This window comes from Sipha flava, unplaced genomic scaffold (genome assembly GCF_003268045.1).
Source record: "Sipha flava isolate LNK unplaced genomic scaffold, YSA_version1 231_pilon_pilon, whole genome shotgun sequence".
Lineage (NCBI taxonomy): Eukaryota > Metazoa > Arthropoda > Insecta > Hemiptera > Aphididae > Sipha > Sipha flava.
The window spans coordinates 39,575-65,910 of record NW_020272868.1 but is presented as its reverse complement, the minus strand read 5'-3'; the positions used below and the strand labels follow the sequence as shown (position 1 = coordinate 65,910).

Here is a 26,336-nt window from a genome sequence, read left to right as displayed (position 1 = left end):
TGTGTGTGTGTGTGTGTGTGTGTGTGTGTGTGTGTGTGTGTGTGTGTTCGTGCTTTGGTCTGTAAACCAAATGCGTATGTGTCCTGCAGTCAATTGCCGAAGATAAATTATTGTATACCAAGAAATATTTTCAACTAGATTATATTATGGTTTGTTTAGTAAAATATCCACGGTGTAATTTATGACGAGACTAAAATACTACGAGTGCGTCTATCACTTATATCAATTAATACTATATGTGACCTACACTTCTTGTGCATATGAAACGTACCTGTGCTGCAATAATTTTCTTATTCTTTTCCGTAAGATATTATAAACTATATATCTGTATAACTGTATGGGCCGTAACTGGAAATTATTTTTTGGAAGGGAGAGGGGGTTGGGTTGACCGTAACTGTCATTCGTATATGCACGGGACTGCGGTGGTGCATGAAGCAATATTTACTGTCCGTGTACCTAACTGAAATGTTTATACTCGTAATTATTCCAAAAGCGCCTCAAAAATATAAGAATATTATATTAATTTTTTTGATGTAAACGTACAATGTTTATTGATTATTCTAGATTATAGTTACTAATCACTATAGTTATTTTAGCATAATAATATAATCAATAATTTTATCATTCAAGACAATCTAACATAAGGAAAACAAAAATAAAAAACTTTCAGTTATCTAGACGAAATAAGAAGATAAAAGATAATTATTCAAAAAAATATTAAAAATGTGATTCTTAGCTATTTTTTTTTTTTTTTAATCAATTTATGTCTTAAGAATTTAATTTTCTGTTTATGTTTAATAGGTTTTCCAGTAGTAGATTAGAGAACATAGATTGTTATCAATTACGAATAATATTAATTTTAATTAAATTATTGCTATTATTATCCCATAACAGTTCACCTAATTTTATTTATTATTCTATATTCAAAACTATTATGCATTTAATATAGACAAAAGTGGGTAAATAAAATAATGAAATAATTTTTTAACAAAACATAAAACTAATTTATAATTAAAAAAATAAACCACCAATTTGCTTAATTTAATATATATTATCTATCAACAAAAAAAATTGCATAAGGATAATTGTAAGATAAGATATTCTGGCTTTATCTTGATAAAAGATAAAAAATAATTTCCACGTTATCTAGATTATATTTTAGATAATTTTATCTAGATCAGTGGTCGGTAACTTTTTTGGATCCTTGGGCCATATTCACAAATTCACGGGCCAGATAATACACGGGCCAGACAATGCGGGTCGTATAAAAGAAACGTGTGGGCCGGATGCGGCTCACGGGCCGCCGGTTGCCGACCATTGATCTAGATAGTCCTAACACTGAATATAACACCGACAAATTTTGGGTGGTTTCAATATCCAAATCCCCTCAGGTACGACCTTGACGATATCAATACGGAATTATACAAGAAAATACTTTGAGACTGAGAGGAAAACAAAATTCTGAATTCAATGGGGTCTGTAATAATAAATTTAAAATATTTTAATATTATTATTGAAATTGTTATTCCAATAAGCTACAGTTGTACTCAGTACGGGTAGGTGCTATTAAAAATAATGCATTCGCATTCGTACCACATGTTATTATTGTTTTCTCTTTCATTGTTTTATTGATTATTATGTAATATATTTTACGTACACCTGATATTTTTATAATACTTTTATTTTTATTGTTATCGGTTCAGAAATTTCTGCTAGATGAAAATCTTGCACAATGTTTAATTTCGATTCACTTGAATAAACTTATGAATATGGTCTATGAGTTATCTATGATAAATGCACTTCAATTTGTATGGCTAACAGTTATATTATGGATTTGGTATATTTAATTATTTTATATGTATACATTTATCCATTTAAAACAGTTGTACATATTTTTTCATATTAACGGTTAAAATTAAGTTTCACGTGTAAATAAAAGACTAAACTTTAACGATTATTATGAAATATCTTAATAATTAGAATAATAAATGTAAATAAAACTAATAATTCAATTTGATAACGGTTGCTAAACTAGTTTATATGAACAAAAAAAATTTTAAATTTGACACATATATTGATAAAAAATGTAATAATAGGAAAAAAATTTTCAGCTTCAAAAATAAAATCAAAATTATAGTTGTTTTTTTTTTGTCATTTAATGTAGTATAAAATAGTTTTAGTCATTTAATAATAATTAATTTAATAATAATTATTTATTAAAATATTAAAAAATTATTAAATGGTTAATACTTATAAATTAATATATAAATAAATAAATAATTTATAAATATAAATATATAAAAGCTTAGCCTGGAGTATTATTATATCTGTAAAGTACGCCCGGTTTCGAATTAAAAATTCATCATCAGGTAGGTACATATAAAGTTATTAAATTGCGACTGAATATGAAAAAATAAAATCGCAACTATAGTTGTCTATGTATTGCTTATGAAATTATAACTTTCGCCTTTAATATTTTTCAACACGAACAATATATTTCGGTATCAATGGTTGCGTTATCGAAATCCATAATAATTTTATACTGCTGAAAATTTAGAATAAAAGTATGGAAAAAAAAACGTGAAATAAAAAGAGGGAGAGTATTGTTATATTTATCCCTTTATTTTCGTCCGTCTAATGTCTACATCGCAATTATACGTTCTGTCTGCTTAAGTTATATTTTCAAACATTTCCAAGAGTCTAATGTGGTGTTGTTTCGATCGTTAATAAGAGCGGGGAAAAACATTTTAGGAGATAGATTCTCTTATAAACGTGGAAAAAAAAAAAATTCAAAAAAAATTTCATTTCACCCGATATAATATGAGCATACACATGATGGTCGTTGCAGCGTCCGAACGTCTTCTTCGACGTGGTCCCCGAATACCTAAGGCGTAAAGTTTATATTTATCAGTCTATTTTTACGGACCTGCTAGCATCAGCGTCACACACACGCGCGCACACACATACAACTCAGATATTACGAGTGTACGAATACATCAGGCAACATTGACTTCCGAGATTTCCGTCGCCACCGGAATCCGTACGCCGCGGATGATACGTTAAACAGCGTGAATAAGTTTGGAAATTAAAAAATAATAAAAATAAAACAGTTGTTTGAAATTCGTTTGATTTTTTCCGTATATTGTTCTTGCATTGTTTTTCTACGTCGTTTGCGTTTATACACAAATATACATAAATATATATACTCATCCACACGCGTTGACGTCGACCAAACGAAAAAATAATAATTATTATTATTATTATGAACGACAGGAAATCCCAATTGGTTCTCAACATCAATGTAAGTAGCTCTGTACTTGAAGTATTTTTTTTCCACCTCCTTCCGTAGTAACTATTAACAGCGTATATACATGACGATTTGTGACACCACTTACAACGCAATAGTTACACACATGAATTTTGATGATATAAGTTCGATTATGTTTATGTCAGAGAAGCTACAGCAAATCGAAATCAATTCATAACATATTCCTATTTGTACGTCCCAATGGATAGATTATACATATAATTTGTCAGCTATTTTAAATTAACTATTCAGTATAGTAATATTTTGATTTGTGACGTTAAGTATATTTTATATTTTATATTTATTATTTGTAGATTATCATTACACGCTACGATTTTGTTATGCATCCCGTACATTTTATATAGTTGATAATTTGATATAATTTTGACAATATTTTAGTTTAATGTTTTTTAGTATCTTTTTTACCTAAATCGATAGTTTTTATTTTTGTAACTTACGTATTCTTGTTGATCTGGTAACTTGATATAAAATAAACACACCGAATGTAAATAATTTTGTACAATAAAACAGGATACATTGACTGGGGTACATTAACTGTTATCAATACGTTTTCATTTGGATACATTGTTAAAACTTGATTAGGTTTATTTATGTTGACAAATGTTAGTATAATTTTTTGTAACTTTAAGAAAAATATTACTTGTAGTACAATTCCTATTTCAGATTTTTATTTCAGTCAAAATTTTGAACAATACTTTTATGATAAATACAAGCAACAAAATAAAATTTGAAGTAATTTTTAATTTTAATTAAGAAATCTCCTCTTTAAGTGGTAAATAAGTAGAAAAAAAAAAATTGTTTTTCAAAAAGTTAATAGTCGGGACTGAAAGGATTAAAAGGATATATGATTATTTGGGTATTAATAAAATTAATATTTATTAAAATGTATGTTTACGAATTTAATGACATCTGTAATATTTTAAACTACTCTATTTATATAAATCAAATTTAATTTTTAAAACTGTGGTACAAATTCAACCCCACTGTTTAAATCTATGTAAGTAATAATTTAGTTTTCTTTAATTTACTTTACTACATAATTATAGTTTTTGAAATCCTCGACACAAAAAATGCTTATGCAAATGACTTTAACCTTGACAAAGTGAATTATATTTCGTTCCAAATTATACTATTAAAATGTACCTATACTCTAGATATTTATCTAAATAATTAACCTAAATAGAAGAAATCAATACATTTCAGCAGTTATGAATTTAAAAGTACTTATATAATTAACAGTTCACAAAAAATTATGCATAACTCAACTAAGAGTAATCAAGAACAACAATAGTAACCTAGAATTTAAAAATGTACATGATATTAGTTATTATTGAAGTATAAAAACAATGTACTCGTATGCAGGGCCGCCTTGAAGATGAAAATCAAGGGGGGTGAATAATATGAAAAATTCCGACTGCAATTTTTTACTCAATGTATAGTATAATTAACTAGTCGTATTTTTATTTTTTAACATGTATATATGTGTCAGTGTCGCACATTCTTAAAATTGACAATTTAATTATATATAAATAATAATATTCAGTGGCGTATTTTGGGTGATTTTTCGGGGGGGTGTACAACATTTAATGAATTTCACAAACGAAAATTTTAGAATGGTTTACTGATGTAAAGAAACATGGAACTAACTTTTTTTAAATTACTAGGAATTAACAAGTAATTTATAATTTAAGACATAGATACATGGTAAAATACACATGTTGGAGGTTATTACTTAATTCTGATTATTTGAATTTATTCTAAAAATTACCTTTTATATTATTATACATACACAAAGATATTAAAATCTATTGTAATTATTATTATTTTTATCTATAATAAAAGATCTAAGCGCCTCTTATTTAAACTAAATTTGTCAATAACTTTATTGACATCAATTCCAACTTCTCTGTGGATAGCTAAGTTCTAGCATAGCTAAACCATTTAACCACTCCTGTATAAAAAAAAAACTTAAAAATTTATTGTTAAAAAATAATAAATTAACCAATGCTGATTTACTTGTGAAATTATGTTTCGTAAGTATGTTTTTATTCTTTTCAAATTTGAAAACGACCTCTCACTAAATGCAATTGATACTGCAGTTGATTTTTAAATAGCAATTTTGTAGAGTTATTTATAAGTAACTCGGAGAAAAAAAAAGTTGAAATAGGTTGAGTTTCAAATAAATAAAAGAAATTTGTGATTATAATATATAAAATAACATATTATCACTAGGGTTCGAATGTTATAGGAGCTGCATATTGTTCCAAATGCTCTCGATTAATAGCAATTCAAGCTAGAAATCCGAGCTATACAATGTTGAGTTTAAAAATTGAAAACTAAAAATGCATATTTTGCATATTTCGTTTATTTTAGAGAAAAAGTGCATATTTTGTCGATTTTCATTGATTTTCGTATATTTGTATGCATATTTAATGTTTTCTAAAAAAATTAATTTTTCATTCTTAACCGATTTATTTTAAATAATGTTACATTACACAACGTTAACAACACGGAAAATGTGTATCATAGAAAACTCATTATTTTTCGTCGTTATTTATTGTTATGTTTTAATACTAAAGATCATCATTAGATGGTTCAATGCTATAACTTAACAGGTATTATACAACATATATTTATTTCGTATTTCACAAATAACGAAAATATATTTGTTTAACTATTTTTTCAGTTCAATAAAATCTCAAACACCAACTGATTATGCAACATATTTTAGTTTTCAATAATACAACTTTTTTAATTATAGGTTTTTAAAATTTACTAATTAACTTTTAATAAATAAATTAATACTTTTTTTTTATATATTTCATATTTTTTCATGCATATTTTATCATTTTTTCGTGCATATTTGCATGCATATTTTGTCTTTTTTAGCTCCTATAACTTCCGAACCTTAATTATCACCATATTGTGAATAGGAAGGGACAGAGTCCTCAGTTTGAGCTAATGTGGCTTGATATTAATCATTACTTAAATATATTTATTAATTTATTTTATTGTCACAATATCGACCTAGTTATATTTTTTTGTTTACTTTGGTGAACCATTTATTTTATGATTAAATAAAAATATCATAAAATAAACGTTAAAATCAATTTAATATAAGGCCTTTATTTTTTTTTAAGTCGGGGGGTGTCTAGGTTAAGACACCCCCCCCAAATACGCCTCTGATAATATTTAGTATTGTATAATAAGTAGTTGTATACATTTTATTCGTGTATACACTGTATTACGAAATATGTAAAATATATTTTCTGTAAGTAATATTAGGTCCTTCTAGGCTATAATGAAACAAGTCCGACTACCGACTGGTGTTTTCGTTGGGGGGTGAGACACCCTCCCCCAAGACGCCCCTTTGGGACGGCCCTGTTCGTATGTATGATGAGTATGTAACAGCTAATATTCTTCTCTCTCTTAAAATGTATTGATCTATTAAGACAATAGCCTTGAGACGGTAATTTATTTTATTTTAATGTTCATATATTATATATGATTCTTACACGAAGTAGAAACACTGTAAACATGGTTTCGTGATGTCCTAGGTTGTACCTATCCAGCTAACTTAATATTTAGTATTTTTTTACGTCAAAAATATTATATGTAAGACGTCACTAAAAGTGTTCTAGCATATATTATTTTATAAAATTAATATCTATGTATTTGAATTAATTTACAAAAAAAAAAATGAAATATTTTTATGTCTTGATTTTTGGGTTAACGAACATAATCAATACAATTTACTAGAAACTAAAAAGTATTAATATAAATATTTTCTTTTAGTTGATTGAGTTTAACCACATAGGTTATATAATTCCTTAGTATACAATATATAAATAAATAATTAATTATGAATGAATCAAATTGAAATACATTTTACCTAAAACCATATTTATTAAATAAAAAAAATCGTATATCCAATTTTTGTTTTCTTCAATATAAAATATTAATTGTAAATTATCAGTTGAAAAAACGGGTATAATATTTTCATTTGTTCTGGTTAATGGCTCAGAAGTTTATATAATAAATTTCATGTAGGTTTTAATGTCACTATACTTCTTTAAAAATAATTAAATTAAAAATCGTTAGTCGCACTAGACATTGTGGCACTGTTCTGTTATGTATCTAAAGATCTAATGATACGTGTATACAAAAATTGTATTTTTTTTACTTTTATTTTTTCATATCATTTATCATTTTTCATTATAGTATAAACAAACAATGACAATATGATACACACCAATGACATACGTTTCAACAATAACATCATTTGCTAACTATAGCTGTAGGTATAATCATGTTTTATAAAAAAAACTTAAATTTTCAAAAAGAAAAAGTTAATTAAACATTAATGGTCTTATAACGGTAAGAATTATTTTAAACTTGTGATAATAATTATTAGGAATGTCTATATAATTTAATACTTGAGTGATCTATTATAGCAGATAAACATCAGAATTAACTATTGCTACCATTACTATTTGTTGGTTTATAATAGTTGTCTTCATATTGTAATATTTTTAGAAAAAATGTATAAAAAAAATTAAAAATTATTTTTAAAGGATGAAAATAATAATAAACAATACATTTGTTGTTTTATAATTCAAAACTAAAGAAAATGTTTCTATTTGATATTTAAGATAGTTTATTATACTTAAAAATACATATATGTATAAATATAATATTATAGTATTAAATATATGTAAATGTATTATAATATATAATATTTAAAAATTATTTTATGTAATTAAAATAAAAACATGAAACATTCTTAAGAATGTTATTACAATTTTTTAAATTTTCTTACTGTTGTAAGTACGAATTATATTATGTTTAATGTAATATATTTAAATTGTCTGGAGAAATTACATGCACAAAACTCAATATATATATATGTTTTAAATTATATAAGAATTTAAGGTATTTTATAACCTAAAGACACGAAGGTGATTTTATTTTTAAAATGAACTTAGAAAATAAAAATTTTAATTTTGTTTATATAATTGATGATTATATATATATACGTTTTCCTCAAGATGTTAGATGTTAGTACTCTATTAAATATTAGTGGAAACTATTAGTTAATGGCAAAAAGGAAGAATATTTTTAACATTGATAAAATTTTAAAAAAAATGTTTTCTATGATTAGAAAATATATTAATAATTAAAAAAAAGGTAATTCATATTCGGTGTTGGTGAGTTGCGGCCCATACAATAATATATATATACTCAGTGGCGTATTTTGAGTGATTTTTCGGGGGATGTCCAACATTTAATGAACTTCACAAACGAACATTTTAGAACTACAGTAGATTTCCGCTTATTACGATGCCGTATACAGCGATATTCCTGTTAAAACGATTCCTAGTTATATATTTGGTCGATTTTATATCTCACGAAGATTATGTTTTCGTCATCCGCATACAACGAGTTTCGGATATAACGATTTGATTCTTTAGGTCCCTTATAGATCGTTATAAGCGGATTCTACTGTATTTACTGATGTGAAGAAATATCGAACTAACTTTTTTTAAATAACTAGAAATTAACAAGTAATTTGTAATTTAAGACCATTACATGGTATAATAGACATGTTGGAGGTTATTACTTGATACTTATCACTAAGATTTATTCTAAAAATTACCTTTTATAATATTGTACAGATACAAAGATATTAAAATATATTGTAATATTACAATAAATTACAATATTATTATTATTTTTATTTATTACTAGAGATCTAAGTGCCTCTTCTTTAAAATACGTTCGTCAATCACTTTATTGACATCAATATTAACTTCTCTGTGGATAGCTAATTTATTTTATTGTCACAATTGGCCTAGTTATATTTTTTTGTTTAATTTGTAGTGCCGTTTATTTTATTATTAAATAAAAGCATTATAAAATAAACGATAAAATCAATATAATATAAGGCCTTTATTTTTTTTTAAAGTCAAGGGGTGTCCAGACATGGAGGACACCCCCCCAAAATGCGCCACTGTATATACTACATATATAATATATACTATACATAGTACATCTATATAAACATCATAATAAGTGGCTTCGCTTTTTCACTGTATACAAATTCCATGACGAAATATTCAAATGCGTTTAATATATTATACAAACTATTATACAACACTTATACGAACAAAGATTGATTTCGGACTAAATACGATTTTCATTTTGTCATTTGAAATTATCCGATTATCGTAGTTAATGAAATTCATATAGCAGATAATACAATAAAACGATCTATATTATCTTTATTATATTTTATAAAGGTATAACTTGCCATACGTATCGAACAATTCGTTTACCGTTATTCGTTTATCACTAAATGTATAGCCAACATCGCATCGTATATATTAGTTATTAGCCAATAGGTACATGGTAATAGTAATTATTCGAGCCGCAACTCACCTATACCTAAAATATTGTCGGGCCGCAACTAATCTACGGCTAAAATATTATCGGGCCGGAATTCACCGGTCTCCAACACCGGAAACGATAAGTCGGGCCGCAACTAACCCATACCCTTCATATTTAAATAAGTTGTTTTAGATAAAATATTTTACAAGAAAAAAAAATTTAAATATTGTCTCAAGTGTTACTTCAGTATTTTATATAACTAGTGAAATCTGAACATTGAATACATTTTGAAATTGTCACAGTGTATCTAATTTTGGAATGTTAGAAAATAATTGCTATTTTGGCTCAGAAACCTATTACTGTCAATGGGTGATGAATGATCCTATGACATTTAAGTGTATAGATTTTCTAAAACTCGTTAAATTATTTTTACGAATATAATTCAAAGGCTTATTTATTAGGGTGGCTACTAGTTGGGTCTCGCGGTTAAAATTTCTTCCGAATTGCGGCCCGAGTTTTTTTGGGGTGCATACGAATCGCGGTCCGAAATTTAAAATTTAATTAATTGAATTATGTAAATTTAAATTTAAAAAGCTTCATTTTCCTTCACATTTATTAGATACTGCAGGTAGATTAAAAATTTGTTTTTTTTTTTTTATTTAAAAATGTTGGCACTAGTAAAAACATGTATATTTCTTAAAGTTAAAAAGTTTTTTTAACGTTAAAATCTGATATTAAAATATTTTGTTTTTATTAAAAAATTTCAGTACTGGTAAAAACGTAAAGACTATTTATTGAAGTTAAAAATTTTAGTATAATTTAGTAAAATTCTTAGGCATTATGGTACTGGTAAAAACTTGTATGATGTATAAATTCAAATTTGTCAATTTGGCAATTTGGTTTTCTTCTAACCGTTTCATAGCATTTTTAATAAATGTTTCTTTTTCAATTATATTTTTTCTGTGAGTATTAAGTGAGCGCTTCGTAATTTTATATATGTATACTTCTGTACATTTTTCAGAATATCGATGAATACAAAAATATTAGGATGAGTACTGTAGACTAAAGCGTTAAATTTCGAATGAAAAGCCTCATAAAATATTTTATCAGTCAGGATTAAATTATCTAGAGTTAGAAAACCCGGGCCGCAACTCGTCTGTACCCAAAATAAATTCGAGCCGCAATTCGGATTAGACCTTTTTTCGTTGATATCTTTGGGACGCAACTAGTATGCAGCCATTTATTTTGGGTTCAAAATATTAATCCTGTCTCCCTAGCTAAAGAAAAACATCTTTCAAGTAAGTAAACATATAAAGTAAATAATGTGTGTTTATATTTGTGTGTCACCATCATATGCAGATATTAGGGGGAATTTTGGGACTTAAGCCTCACTAGAAAATTTGTTAAGCCCCTTCTTAAAAGGTTTAAGTCAGTTCAATATATGTGTTAATTTTTCATTCATTTTCCAATATTGCCAAACCATAATTTATTTGTAAATTATTTTATCAAAAATGTACGTTTCTTTTTTAACAATTCTCAATAAAGATAATTTACTGATAACTAATTTAAACACAGAATGGATCATAAAATAATTAATAAATTATAAATTATAAATTAATAAACATACATTTTATAAATTAAAATAAATAAATAAACGCTTAGCCTGGAATATTATTATATTTGTAAAGTACAATCGATTTTGAATTAAAAATTTATCTTCAGGTATAACTATAAAAAGTTAATAAAATCGTGATTTTTTTCTGCAACGAAAAAAAATTAAAATATGGATTCGAATTACAATGATTTAGGAGACATTTACAGATATCTCCATTTTATTTATAGAAAGAAATATTTAAAAATTTATGGATACAGAAAAAATTGTAGATTTATTTGCAGAAAAAATATATTTATAACAATAAAATAAAAAATACAGTAGGCATAAATTATTTATTTATATTACACTATTATCTATACACATTTGACGCCTGACCCAATTAAAAAAAAAGGTAAGTATTTTATAAATACTTACCTTTTAATACTTTTATTACTTTACCTTGTAAATTTATATGACCAAAATTCGTATATGGTCAGAGTGTTCTCTAGGAAATGTGTTTATTTTTTTTAATTATTGAATTTTATACTTTATCAATACATAAATACAATTTTTTCAAAAAAATACTAATAAAACTATTAAAATGAAATGCATACTGTAATAAACTCTTGTCGGTAGCTGTTGAATAATTTTTAAAAATGTTATTTGAAATTTAACATTTATAGCTATTATTAACCACCAGTGTTCTATAAATCAATGATAATAAAACGCAAATGGTAAGTTATAAATACCACCTTTGTAAATTTTATAATTTTAAATAACCCAATTTTGTCTGTGAATACTTTTTTAGTATTGTATTTCTGCCAGCATTTGCAAATACATATAGATATTATTTTAAAAAAAAATATATAAAACAATTATTGAAAAAGACTTCTTACTATTGTTTTTATTATTATATCATTATAAAATAACTGATGAACTAACTTTCTAACATTTATCATTATAGATATTGTATATAATATTAGGTATATATTATACATAATTTTAAAACAATGATAAGCAGATAAACAATTGTATTAAAAAAATGTATCTGATTAATGATTGATGTAATATAATATGTATTAAATATTTTATAAGTTATCTTATTTAATTGCATCACTTAAATATATCACATAATAAAGCAATTTAATAAATGTTCATTGGTTTAACCTACATCTTAAAACATAAAATTCAGAACTTATATTAACAACATTAATTTTTTTTTTTAACACCTAAAAATTCAAAGATATAATATTATATTTTCATTGCCTTAATCAATTCTAAACACAAAGAGCTCATATACATTTTTTTTTTCAAAGAATCTTTATGACTCAAAATAAATGTTATAATTTATAATTATTTGAAAACGCAATCAGTTATGGTAAAATTTAGTTTTAAATATTTATATGTACAACACAACAAAATTGACCGAGTCTAATCTTTTGATTTTTTTAACATTAAGAAAAATAGTTTAGTTGCCCTTGGAGTTTAAGCCATATATAATGTTAGTATTTATTTCATCAAAATTAATGTAAAATGTATATTTGACAAAATCCAAAATTATTTTTCAGTTATTTTTTAGTTTTTTTGTTTATATCGGATAAACTACAGAGAAAATAAATCGTTAACCTTTCCAAGGGTTCATTTTATGATCCTATGAAATATTATATGAGATTATTAATTTATTATTCGAATAAAATATAATAGAATTAATGTTTTTGAATTCGATAACAGTAAATCAGAATTATGATAGGGCGAAGAAGACTATACAACTTATATATATAGATTTTTAGTTATGTCCTACATAAAAATTGAAAGCTTTACATTGGTAAAATAAAATTATTATTATTTAACTTTTTAACTATACTTATATTGTGTCTATTGGTTAATATTTATTTTAGACCTGATCAATTTGGTAGGTATTAGTTATAGAAACGTATAATGATTAAATTGTTCATAAATTAATTCGTAGATAAATTTTATCAACAGTTGGTGGTGTTATGTAGACATAGTTTGTTAATTTTTAAGTAAAGTATTAATAAAATTCCGATCTGTTTAAAGATATATTATTCTGAAAAATTTTATTATATATGTTTTATACGTTTAATGTGTTATATAAACAATTTAATTCAATTTAATTAAAAAAAAAAAAATGTATTAGTGGATAACAAGGGCAGCATGTTTTCACCAATATCTGTTTTCATCAAACGATATTTTGACAGATACCAGTTTCCACCAAATGATATTTTGACTGATACCGGTTTCCACCAAATCATTTTCAATCACACAACTCATAAGTTTAACATATTTTGCACAATATCATGTGTGTTGGATATTTATATGGTTTATATCAAACTCTGCAATGAATTTAATTTTATTGATTTGTTTTAACATTTAAATAAAACATGATAGTAATTATTTAATAACTCCGCACTAGAACCAGAGAAGTGAAGCATTATCATACCTATATATAGCATAATATATCGTTTATATGTTTGTAAATTATAAACCTAAATAATATATCAAAAAACGTCCATTTAAATTAATTGGTGATAAATAATCATCGATCGGTTTATGTTTATCACCAGAAGTTGTAACCATATATTTTGAAAAAAAAATTTTAAATTCTGTGCTTGTGATTTGGCTATGAACATAAATAATTGGGTGCTGATTTAATTTAACGTAGGCTTGGTATCGTTAAATTCAAAAGTTTGGATTATAGACCGTATACCAAAATAAATTATCTGAAATAGGTATTTGGTTAATATTTAATAAATATAATCAGCTGGTGTAATATTTAATATTTGCTATGTATTTGTCAAAAATCTGAAAAAATCTGCAACAAACCAAATTAGTTATTAATACTGATACTTTTGCTTACTTAAATACTTAGCATTATACAAAAACAAAAATTTTGAAAGCAAAATAAATCATTCCAAATTGAATGATTTAACAATTATGAAAGGCTGGAGAGTATAACATCAAATGTAATGCTGTCTTTGGTTTTGTTTGCCGCATGTTTGGTACTAGTAATGTTGAAGAAATATGGACGAAAACTGGATGAAACCAGTAATGGTGCTAGAGTTTGTGGGCCCTGGATAAAATTAATGTTGGGTCTTATAATTTATATTAATAAAATATTTTAAGTTCAGTTAAATCAGAACCGCGGAGCCTTAATAATAATTTAAGGCGCGGGGCCCTGGGTAACTGCCCTTATTATCCACCCCCCTCGCGCTGTCCCTGGATGTAACGATTGGCAGAAAGTAATGAAGTGATATAGAAATCGATTTTGTGGAAACGGATGTTAGTCAAAATATCGTTTGGGGGAAAGAGGTATAGGTCAAAATATAATTTATTCAAAATAATTATCGGTGGAAAAGGGAAATGTCCACTTTTGGTGGTAACGTGGTACGTCCGGATAACAAAATACATCGTACATTCATTTTAATATGATTAAAGCTTAGTAAAATCCAATTGCACCTTTATATCTTTGTATAGACTTCAATTGTGAATAAACACTATATTGAACACGAATTAGTTTTGAATATTGGACAGACAACTGAGAATTACTAACCGTCCAATTTGTCCTTTATATATATTAGAAAAATCTATAATTTTCACTATATATACTTGAGTTTACTTTATCTGTAATGTGAATAAAAAATAAATAAATACTGTGATATTAAAGCAATGAATAAAGTATGTACCTATTTGAAATTCTCCTTCATGTTTCAAATATACATAATCGATTACTTCGAAACAATACCGAAACCATAAAAATCAAATTTGTTATTCAAATATTGAATATTGTAGACATTTAAAATGAATAAATAGTAACTTATCGACGTTTACACACTCATATCCACATAATTATAGTTAATTTACAACCAAAAAAATATATTTTATTTATTGTTATAATCTATCGCAATCATCTTTAAAAGAAAAAAAATATCATATAATGTCTATAGAGGTATTTAAAAATACAATTTGATGACTTAACTTATAATATACAATATACATAAATAAAATCACAATATTTATTATCGAATAAATAAAAATATATGTACATCTAAAATTTGTTAACATTTAATCAATTAAATTTTAATTTTAATATCAATATTATATTATTTTTTTTTACTACGGGTAGCTATTTATAGATAAATATTTTATTTTACTCGTACCATGGTCTCTCAGATTCACAAAAGTTGTTTGAATCTTTATTACGTTATACCATTGATTATATAATCAATGGTTATACATAATACTAATATGATATATCTACTAATAATAATTTTAATATTTGTTTATATTACTTTCCTATATAATATTAAATTATTTATATGAAGTGTGTAATTTTAACTATGTTAAAAACGATTTACACTTGACCGTGAAATGTATATTTCGAAGATAGTTTATTTTGGCTAATACTTTTTGCTTGTCTATTTTTAATCTTTAAGTCAACGTATTTATTCGTAATTAAGTTTCAAGTCTCTACTCGTAACAACTGAAAATATGTATAACTTTAGAGAAAAACATTCAATTTATGATGTAAAATGTCATGCAATGGATGCACATTTTTTTTTAAAAAAATTGTAAATAAATGAGTTAAATTAGTTATAAAAAAAAATTCGAAATTTAAATTTTTTATTAGAAAATTACAATTTTTAACATATTGAATCTTGCAAAAATCAATTGGTGGATTTTAATTAAATGTACTCAAGCATGTTCGTTTGCAATATAATTTGTTCGATAATTACTTTATAAAATTGATACTTTGCATATTTTTAAATTATTGTCATACTACAAGTCTGTACGAATAGCAAATATACGTGGTATTCATTATTATACAAACAAATACCAGGATTTCCTTTATATGTTTTCTTTCTAATCTTACCAAAGATTCTTCTCAAATTCGTCACGCCTTCATACAAAATATAGCATATCTTTAGAACGATATCGAATTACCGACACGAGATTTGCGTTGTAAAGCGATCAGCGTGATGATAAACGCTGGCCATGAGAAACGACATTTTAATTAAAGCCGTATGCTCGTGTTCGAATTTAATATTGTAAAAATGACCTCGACAATTATAAAAGTGTATAGTTTTGAACGTCGTGTGTATTGAATACTATAGCCTATAATGGTGTAACATGAAGAATCATCAGGTGGCGTTCGATAAACAATAACCGTATGAAGTATAGATCGCGGTGTAATCATTGTGAACTATATTTTCTCGGTGTTGTTATAACAGATAAATTGATCAAATTAAATGATGAGAAAATTGGAAACGGAGAATAAATGTCGGTTAAGTATTCGTACAAGACAGCTATCTGCTTTTATTTTCTTCGTGATTTCAAAATTACACCGGTGCAAAAGTGGAATCGTTATGTATGAATGACGCGTTCGAGTTCGGTGGTAGTATAACATTACGGCGTGTCCTACGTGGCGTCCGTTAAATACGTCCAATGCGTTCGATGCGATAATCCGTCGAAAAATAAAAAAAAATATATATAAATTTATACAACAGTCCAAAGTGTGCGGTAAATGCGATGATCCGTTAACGGACGGATCGGACGCAAATTTGAAAAACAAAATTATTTGTTTTTGCCGTATGCGATTGGTTAGGCGAAATATGCCTTTTCACTTTGCGTGTACTCCCCGGCTGTATTTAACGGACGCCACGTAGGACACGCCGTAACAGCCGGGGAGTATACGCCAAGTGAAAAGGCGTGTTTCGCCGACGGATCGAATGTGTAGGTAGTACAGGTTATAAGTGATTAACACAAATCCAAGAACAAAAAATCCAATAAATTTATATTTACTATTTACGTCCAGATATGATGTGTGTGTTTGTGTTTGTATGTGTAGGTACATAACACAACGATAACGCAGGAAACGCTATAAGTTTTCGACTAGGAAACGGAAACGTCGGGGCCCATACCATTAATTTATAAGTAATAATGTTTGCTAACGTATACAATTATTGTACGCAATAGGCGCCTACTGCGACAAATGCAAACTTGATCAAAATTGCTGTAAATAAATTTTCAAAATTGTGAAATCTTTTACTAAAAATGTATATTTTTCTTTGCGAATTTATTTTTCTTTAATTGGTTATTATTATTAAAGATAAAATTTTAGTAACGCAATCGTTATGATGAAAACTAAAAAGTAGGTGATAAAATTAAAATTTTTCTAAATACTGTGTAATTTTTAAAAACACATGTTGAGCGAAAGCATCTGTCCGTGCATTTCGAACAAACCGCGATCGGGGAGTTCCACGTCTCTCCAAAACGAAAATGGTTTGAGAATACGAATGAAAAAACTTGTAATAAGTATAATTTGTATAAGTTGAATCGACTTGTTAACCTGGGTAAAATCAAAAAACGAAAAATAAAAAACAAAAAAACTACATAACTAAAAGCCTCTACAGTCGTACGGTTTCATTAATCCGCACGAAACGACGACAACCCGTAGAATATAATCATTGATACGCTCAACGATTTTCTATTACCGTATCCCTCGGCACTTTTATATATATATACATACACAGGTAAATCGGTTTTACGCGAAAATCCTAAGACACTCTTGCGGTCAAAAGTTCGCGGACCCCAGTGTCACAGCGCGTACAGATGGCGCGGTCGGAACACGGGCGTGCGCAGCAGCCGATCACGGCAGCAGTGGCGAATTCGCACGATCCGACGTTGCCGGATTTGATTTTCGGACACGATTTCTCGGTCGTTCCGGGCTTTGGGGTTCGCCGCCGCATCTAATCAGCACACCCCTAATGTCGGCGGTGCAGCGGCGGCGTGTATTGATTTTGTACAGTCGGCGGCGGCCACTACGCCCGCGACCCGTGCCGCGCGTCTCGACGCCTCCGTTCGATATATACATTAAACGCCGCGCGCTTCCTCTCCGCCACCGAAACCACCGCCGCGTTACGTATCCAAACCATATTCGTACCGCCGTCGGGTTCTCCTGTTTTTATCGTACCCTCGCACGCGTTACCAACCTAAAAGCACGCGACCCCCGCGCCCCACAAGGACGACGACAGTGTCCGTCCCCCTAGGTATTATTGCACAATCGTCTTGACGTGGAGATATTGTTGTAACAATAATTGCATGTGCGAAAAGAAAAGAACATTTTTTAAAAAAAAATTTTACTCACAATTACGATCGGCCGATGGGTGTATGTTGCAAGAGATTTGCGTACGAAACGACGTCATAAATGTTTTTTTTTTATTGCAAATATTATTCAATACAATTATCATCAAGTTTGAATTTACATATGTATTTTTTTTAAAAAAAACCAACCCATATGGAGAATTAAGAGTGTTAAGACAATCAAGAAGAAAGTTATACATGGTGATTGAAAAACCGCTGTGGATTATTGAAATGGCATTCGATAAGCGGGAAGAGAGAATAAATTGAAAGTAGGATATTGCCGAACATTGCGTTTGACGAGAGATTAAAACATGAAATGTACGTAAAGGAGAAGACATTTAGTGCGACGATGTACATTTTACATGCGTGTGCCATCGACTTGTAGTGTATACTAGTTATTTCAAACATACGCCGAAATGAGAACAAATGTCTTACAAATTAACTGTGGTTCGTGAGATTCGCGGATGCACGAAAATATATCTTTACGAAATATATAAGTTGATTAAGTATAACTAACAGTTTTAATTTTCTTAGATAACTTCAATCGAAAATTAGATAATAAATAAATTATATTCGTAAAAATAGTAGTGCTATATTTAGGCTGTACTATTCAAATAAAACTAATTGGGACAGTATTATTATATTATATTATAATAATGTAAAAATAATTATATTTCTTTATGTAATAAATAACATTTACATACGACGTAAAGCTTTAATTAAAATAGGTTTTTGATCGAGAGTGTTTTCAGTGTAGTTTATTTTTCAGTATTGAATGTTTTAACACCATTTAGATTGCAAGTCTTAGATTTTTAGAATCAATGATTCGATATGATAATCTTGTAAACATGTATTATTCAAATAAACAATACTAAAATAAAGTCGAGTGTTTCGTTTTAATAAAACCGATGAAACTTATTTTTCTGTATATCTGCCTTCCTAATACCTTTAAAAACATATATAGATACATATAAATTTTAATCGATAAGCTGAGGAGAGTTTATATAGGAGTTTATACATATATATATATATATATATGGGAGAGTATATAGTATATAGTACATAGGTTAGAATTTGAAATTTTGAAATTATCATTTTTTTTTAACTTTCACACAAAATACTTTCTGAAGTTTTGAAGTATTTTATTTTTCCTGAACACCGATATATACAATATGATATCAGATGTGGACACTTACATCCATTATGCAGGTCATGTACACACACACACACACACACACACACATACACAGGTGAATGCGGCATTTTCAGCAAGTGCGCACCAGTTACGCCTGCGGCAGTTGGCAACAATGTAGGGTCGTCGAGGGCCTTTGTCGTAATGACATTTGGGCGAGGGCGTCTCTCACAGGGAGGAGGTGTTGCCTGTCTCGTCGCTGGCGTTAAGCTCAAAAGGGGCCAGTTTTGTATCGGTGCCGTACGCGGCAACACCGGCACATAAATGATGTGAATACGTGATTTATAATAAAATATAGTGTAAACCATATTCACACATTTACCTACTTATAAACAGTTGTTGTATTTAATATTATTTGTTAAATAAACAATAATCGTTAAGGCGAGCGCACGCACCGGGCGTGGGTGAAAATGGTCACCGAAACCGGACAAGTAAGATTATACTATATTTTTAAAGTTAACATTAGTATTTTACTAAAGTGCAGAAGATATAATACGAAAATTATTAATTACCAGTAAATGGTATTGAATTCTTAGGGGTTATGGTTTTTTTTATTTTTAGGAAAAACTTTAATTTTTACTTATTATACTTCGTCTATTATCATTATGTTATATTTTATAGATCAATTTACAAATACAAAACATCGAAATACATATAATATGAATTAAAAAAAAAACATTTGAAAAACTGACTTGCGTTAAATGTATTTTATGTAAGATCTTGTACCGAATGATTTGAATCTATTTTATCCATCATTGATTCTAATAGAAATACATGTTAGTATTATTCTAGTGAATGTGGTCATTTGCCACTGAATACTGATTACAATGAACAGAAAATGAACTTCGTTGTCTTCACCATTTCTAAATTATTTACCGAGTTAATGTTCGTAATAATTTGTTTCTAAATATCAAACGTATTGTTTTAAGTACCTACAAGTTTAATGAATAACTAAAGAAAACAATGATACTTCTATTTACAAAAATATTTAAGTCCTAAAATGTTTTTGTATTGAATAAAATTATAAATCTATGTGGAATTTGCATAACATGTAGCAATAATCAATATGATAAGATAATGAAATGCGCAACTAATTATTAATATTTAAGTTGATTATAACACCAAACTGTAACTTTTATTATTATAATTTTGTTATTAAACACGAAACATTTGAAATCAATTAATTAATCAAATAATTTAGTATATTAAATGAAAAATGTCTTAGCAAAATATATGTTTAATATTTTAAAATATAAATATACTCGTATAACTACGTTGAGCTATGTTCATAAAAAATACGATTAATCCATTAAAATAAAAAATATTACTAGTTAAACATAACATAATAATTATGATATATAATTGCATATATCATTTTACAGGCGGAGGGGAGTACCTCTTCGTTTTTAAGAGCGGCTCGATCCGGAAATCTCGATAAAGTAATCGAACATTTAAAAAACAAAATCGATATAAATACATCAAACTCTGTAAGCATTAAAATTAATTTATACCGTTTGAATATTTTAAATTTTTTTTTAATCACTGCCTAATTATTTCATGTCAGAATGGCTTAAACGCGTTGCACTTGGCTTCGAAGGATGGACACATTGAAATCGTCAAAGAGTTATTGAAAAGAGGTGCTAACGTAAATTCGGCCACTAAAAAAGGAAATACTGCTCTTCATATCGCTTCTCTCGGTATACAACATATGAAATGTTTTATTAGTATAATTATCGATTAACATACATAATGGATTTTCAGCTGGTCAACATGACGTAGTGGTTACTCTTGTGGAACATGGAGCGTTGGTAAATGTGCAAAGTCAAAATGGTTTCACCCCTTTATATATGGCTGCGCAAGAAAACCACGATAGAGTTGTTAAATACCTGTTAGCCAATGGCGCTAACCAAAATTTGGCAACTGAGGCATGCTAGATTGACGTGTGTGACGTGTAGACCTATAATATAATATTTTATATTTTGTTTTTTTTAGGATGGATTTACGCCATGCGCTGTTGCAATGCAACAAGGCCACGAGAAGGTAGTTACTGTACTACTAGAAAATGATACCAAAGGTAAAGTGCGTCTTCCTGCATTGCATATTGCAGCAAAAAAAGATGACTGTAAGGCTGCAGATTTACTCCTCCAAGTATGTACTATGTTATTTACATACTATATTTATAATGTACATGCATACTATATTTATCCAATATATTATCCTATACTATATATATTTAGATTATTTATATTCTATATATTTGTTTGAATCATAATGGAGGACAAAGAATAAAACTTCATCTTTTTTTTTTTTTTTTTTAGAACGATCATAATCCAGACGTAACATCTAAGAGTGGATTTACTCCATTGCACATTGCTTCTCATTATGGAAACGACGGTATTGCTAAACTTCTTCTTGCTAAAGGTGCAGATGTCAACTACTCTGCTAAAGTATGATATTCCACCGTACTAACTACGAATTAGATTTTTTTTACAAATAATTAATCATTTGGTCTTTTAACAGCATAATATAACTCCTTTACATGTGGCAGCGAAATGGGGCAAAAGTAACATGGTGTCTTTATTGCTCGAAAGCGGTGCAAATATCGAAGCTAAAACTAGAGATGGCTTAACGGCTTTACATTGTGCAGCAAGATCCGGACACGATCAAGTTATCGATATGCTATTACAAAGAAACGCTCCGATCAGTTCAAAGACTAAGGTTGGTCTGAGTTATAAGTTTGATATATTGTTTAACTTGAAAATTGCTATTATTTATATGCATAAAAAAGGCAATTGTAATTTACTTAAATGAATTTGAACAGAATAGAAAATTAATATTACGTTTTGTTTTTAGAATGGCCTAGCAGCATTACACATGGCGGCCCAAGGTGATCACGTAGAGGCAGCTAAAGTATTATTGACCAATAACGCTCCAGTGGATGACGTAACTGTAGATTACTTGACTGGTCTTCATGTAGCTGCCCACTGCGGACATATTCGCGTGGCTAAACTTTTACTGGAGAAACACGCGGATCCCGATGCTAGGGCTTTGAATGGATTTACACCGTTGCACATCGCGTGCAAAAAGAACCGCATTAAAGTAGTGGAGCTACTTCTTAAGTATAACGCAAGCTTAGAAGCTACCACTGAAGTGAGTAAAATAACGCTGGGTAGTACTTATACATTATTTAATATTTTAATATTTTTTTTTTTTTAGTCTGGACTCACTCCATTGCACGTCGCTAGTTTTATGGGCTGCATGAACATTGTAATATTCTTGTTACAACACGAAGCCAATCCAGACCTACCAACTGTTAGAGGAGAAACGCCATTGCATCTAGCTGCCAGAGCTAATCAAACGGACATCATTAGAATACTACTTCGTAATGGAGCTCAAGTTGATGCCAGAGCTAGGGTAAGTATTAATAATCTACAACATCGGTGGCGATTGCGTTGGTCGATTAAAAATATTGTTATGTGCAGGAGAAACAAACCCCTCTTCATATAGCCTCCAGATTGGGTAATGTGGACATCGTAATGTTGCTTTTGGCTCATGGCGCCGCAGTTGATTCGACCACAAAAGATTTATACACCGCCCTACATATTGCCTCTAAAGAAGGCCAGGAGGAGGTAAGAGCACTGATTATGAAACGCATTATGGATCACGTGGACACAACATATTTGCTTGATAAGTTTTGGTCTGTTAGAAGAGAATATTTTATTTAAAAAATTGAATATTGTGAGTCTTTCCTTATCCTTATATCAAATTTTATATCTACTTGAAATACATAATGTTACTCCTTGTTCAGACGTTCCTGAATTGACAAATATCTGGTGATAATTTTAATCGGTAAAATATTTTATCACCGACAGAAGTAATATGTTCAACATTTCTGACAAATCAATTATTACTTTTACAATAGTAATTATTTAAGTAATTATGTCTTAAACAAATTCTTAAATTATTTGAGTCTAAATCTGTAATTGAAAGTATGCTATTAGTATAATTATACTAAAGTAATTTTTATTTATAAATTCAAAAATAATAACGTATCCAAATTAAAAATTGGTGCCTATAATCAGTGCCGGATAACCCATTAAACGGAGGAGGTACCCGCCTTAGGGCCTCGCTCATTTAAAGGGCCCCGTGAAAACGGAAAACTATATTTTTTTTTCCTATTTAATAATATCTGTATTCTATTTATGAATTTACGGGACAAAAGTCATTATGAAATATAATATATATTAATTTGTAAGTGTTATATGCAGTAATAATAATTAAATTTTTTCGAAAAAAATAGAAATAATATAATAAGTAATTTTTCTTGCAAATATAAAAATTTAATAAACATGATTTTATTTATTAATAATAGTCGGTTATTTTTAAAGCTGTTAATTTTAATTATTGGATAGTAATGTTAAAGATGTACGTAAAAATTTATTTTGTAGGACCTAAGATTTTAATTGCCTAGGGGCCCACAAATGATTAATCCGGCACTGCCTATAATGATTAATTTCAAATGAATTTTACGTTCGTAAAAAACATGAATTAGGGTCTTTCTAAAATGTTGTCGATTGAATAATTTAAATACGACGTATCTAATTTCCAAGCAAAGTGCTCACTGCCATCATCTTTTCATCAAAATGTGTTCGTACTCTTCGTAAATAAAAATTAATAATTTAATTAAATTTTTTTTAATACCTTTGAATTCAAAAACAATACAAAATTAAGAAATATTGTGCCAAAATTGATAGCGTTTATTTAGTAAATTAAATTAAATTAATCAGTATTACTTCATTTGTTTTAAAGTAAATATTCAAGCCTAATCTATTATAACCTTCTTTTACATAATACGAAGGCTTGAAATTTAATACATTGTATAGATTATTCATTGCTATAATATTTTGATTTTAATCAAAATATACGTTAACATTTGATAAATTATTAATATTGCTATAATATTTTTTATTTCCGAATTACAATTTAAAAAAACTATTATACTTGGACAATTTGTTAACTATACTTACCTATATCCAATATCAAGTTCAAATTCAAAATTTTTTCACAAAAAGTCATTTATTAATAATTAAACAATATAATATGATTATATTTATAGATAGCAGATTTGCACTTTTAAAATATTGTTATACGGTTTAATTATTATTAATGTGAATGTTAGTATTTAGAAAATATAATAGTTTTAAAATTATAACTTTAAAATGTGCATTATACTAGATAATGATCATATATGATATATTTATAATATAGTACTGTTAGTTTTTTTTTTTAAGTTTCATAAAAGTTTACATGACATAAATGTTATATTATAGCATTATTTTGATCTCTTAATCGTTGTTAAAATTCAAAAGACATCTTTTTATAATAGTTTAATCACCGTTAAAAACAAAACTAGAATATGGATGTGAATATTTTATGCTTAATCATTGTCATTGTTGTTTACTTAAATTATTAAAAATTATAAAATTTATAAACACGTTTTTGTTCGCTTCGCCTATTTTTTTTACTTTTTTTTTTAAAGCCACTGCCAATAAAATGTATATTCCCTATTTTAAATTTCTTTTATCATCGAAAAGCAAGCAAGTTATTTGGTATTTGGTAAAATCAATATTCATTGATTAGGTAAGTCCAAAGATTTAGTTATTCTTACAAATATTTACCGTTTTCCCAACCATATCTAAAATCGGCTAAATAATATTAGCCTAACTTTTAATGTAATATAATTATAATTTATAATATAAAAATATATTTTGATTTATATTGATTTACTTGCTGTAAAATATTTATCATGGGCACAGGCTTTAGCTTCACAACACTGATGCAATGTATAAACATATTTAAAAGCTTGATCTTATTATTAGAAAAATAAACTATCTAACACTATTGACTACTTTTACAAGCTTGAATTTTGTAAACTATGACTATACACAAATTAATAAGTTGACAATGTGAAACACTGGACTTTTTTTGTTGGCAGGTTGCATCAGTGTTGTTGGAGAATGAAGCCTCAGTGACAGCAACTACTAAAAAAGGGTTTACCCCTCTTCATTTGGCATCAAAGTACGGAAACATTAAAGTCACTAAATTGCTGTTACAAAAACAAGCTCCAGTTGATGCTCAAGGAAAGGTATAGTAATATAGTAATAGTAATCATTATATTATTTTTTAAGAACAATTATTGAACTTTAAACATGTTAACATAATATTCATTCCTAACACATTTTGTTTAATACATTTAATTTAAAAAAAATATAAAAGTATATTATTGGAAATTGGATGATATCTAATGAGTTGTATAAACATACAATTTCATGCTAGGAAATATATTTATTTGTACTTAAACATTAAATTGCATTATTTAGTAGAGTTGAATAAGTATTGTTTTTTGGTATTAAGTCGAGTCAAGTTCAAAATTCGAGTATTCGAAAAATGCTGAGTACTTGAGAAAAAACTCGAGTACTCAACAATTTGAACTGTTAAATACAAGAAAAGCTGAGTATTTGAAAAATGTCAAGTGCTTGAAAAAAAAGTCGTTGTTATCAATATGTATAAAATTTCGTTATCATGATAAAATATCAAAGTAATAGCTCTATTGTTATTAATTAAAACCATCATCCTTCTTACTATTTTCTATCGTAAATACTTAAATCCTAGTT

At 27.6% G+C, this 26,336-nt stretch overlaps 1 protein-coding gene across 3 annotated transcripts in view; it reads left to right on the top strand.

Moving 5' to 3' along the window:
* The first annotated feature begins 3,016 nt into the window (after window positions 1-3,016).
* Window positions 3,017-26,336, top strand: part of LOC112683630 (ankyrin-3) — a 51,491-nt gene continuing 28,171 nt past the window's right edge. Inside the window, exons 1-11 of one of the 3 annotated variants that reach the window (XM_025554741.1) lie at window positions 3,017-3,301; window positions 21,045-21,149; window positions 21,227-21,359; window positions 21,424-21,587; window positions 21,655-21,810; window positions 21,981-22,109; window positions 22,183-22,380; window positions 22,516-22,812; window positions 22,879-23,076; window positions 23,145-23,291; window positions 25,658-25,807. In XM_025554741.1, coding sequence (XP_025410526.1) covers window positions 3,263-3,301; window positions 21,045-21,149; window positions 21,227-21,359; window positions 21,424-21,587; window positions 21,655-21,810; window positions 21,981-22,109; window positions 22,183-22,380; window positions 22,516-22,812; window positions 22,879-23,076; window positions 23,145-23,291; window positions 25,658-25,807 — 1,716 coding nt within the window. In that variant the 5' untranslated portion in view covers window positions 3,017-3,262. Of the gene's footprint in view, window positions 3,302-19,865; window positions 20,094-21,044; window positions 21,150-21,226; window positions 21,360-21,423; window positions 21,588-21,654; window positions 21,811-21,980; window positions 22,110-22,182; window positions 22,381-22,515; window positions 22,813-22,878; window positions 23,077-23,144; window positions 23,292-25,657; window positions 25,808-26,336 lie in introns of those variants that run through there. The other 2 variants (XM_025554742.1, XM_025554743.1) reach the window with 2 other exon arrangements.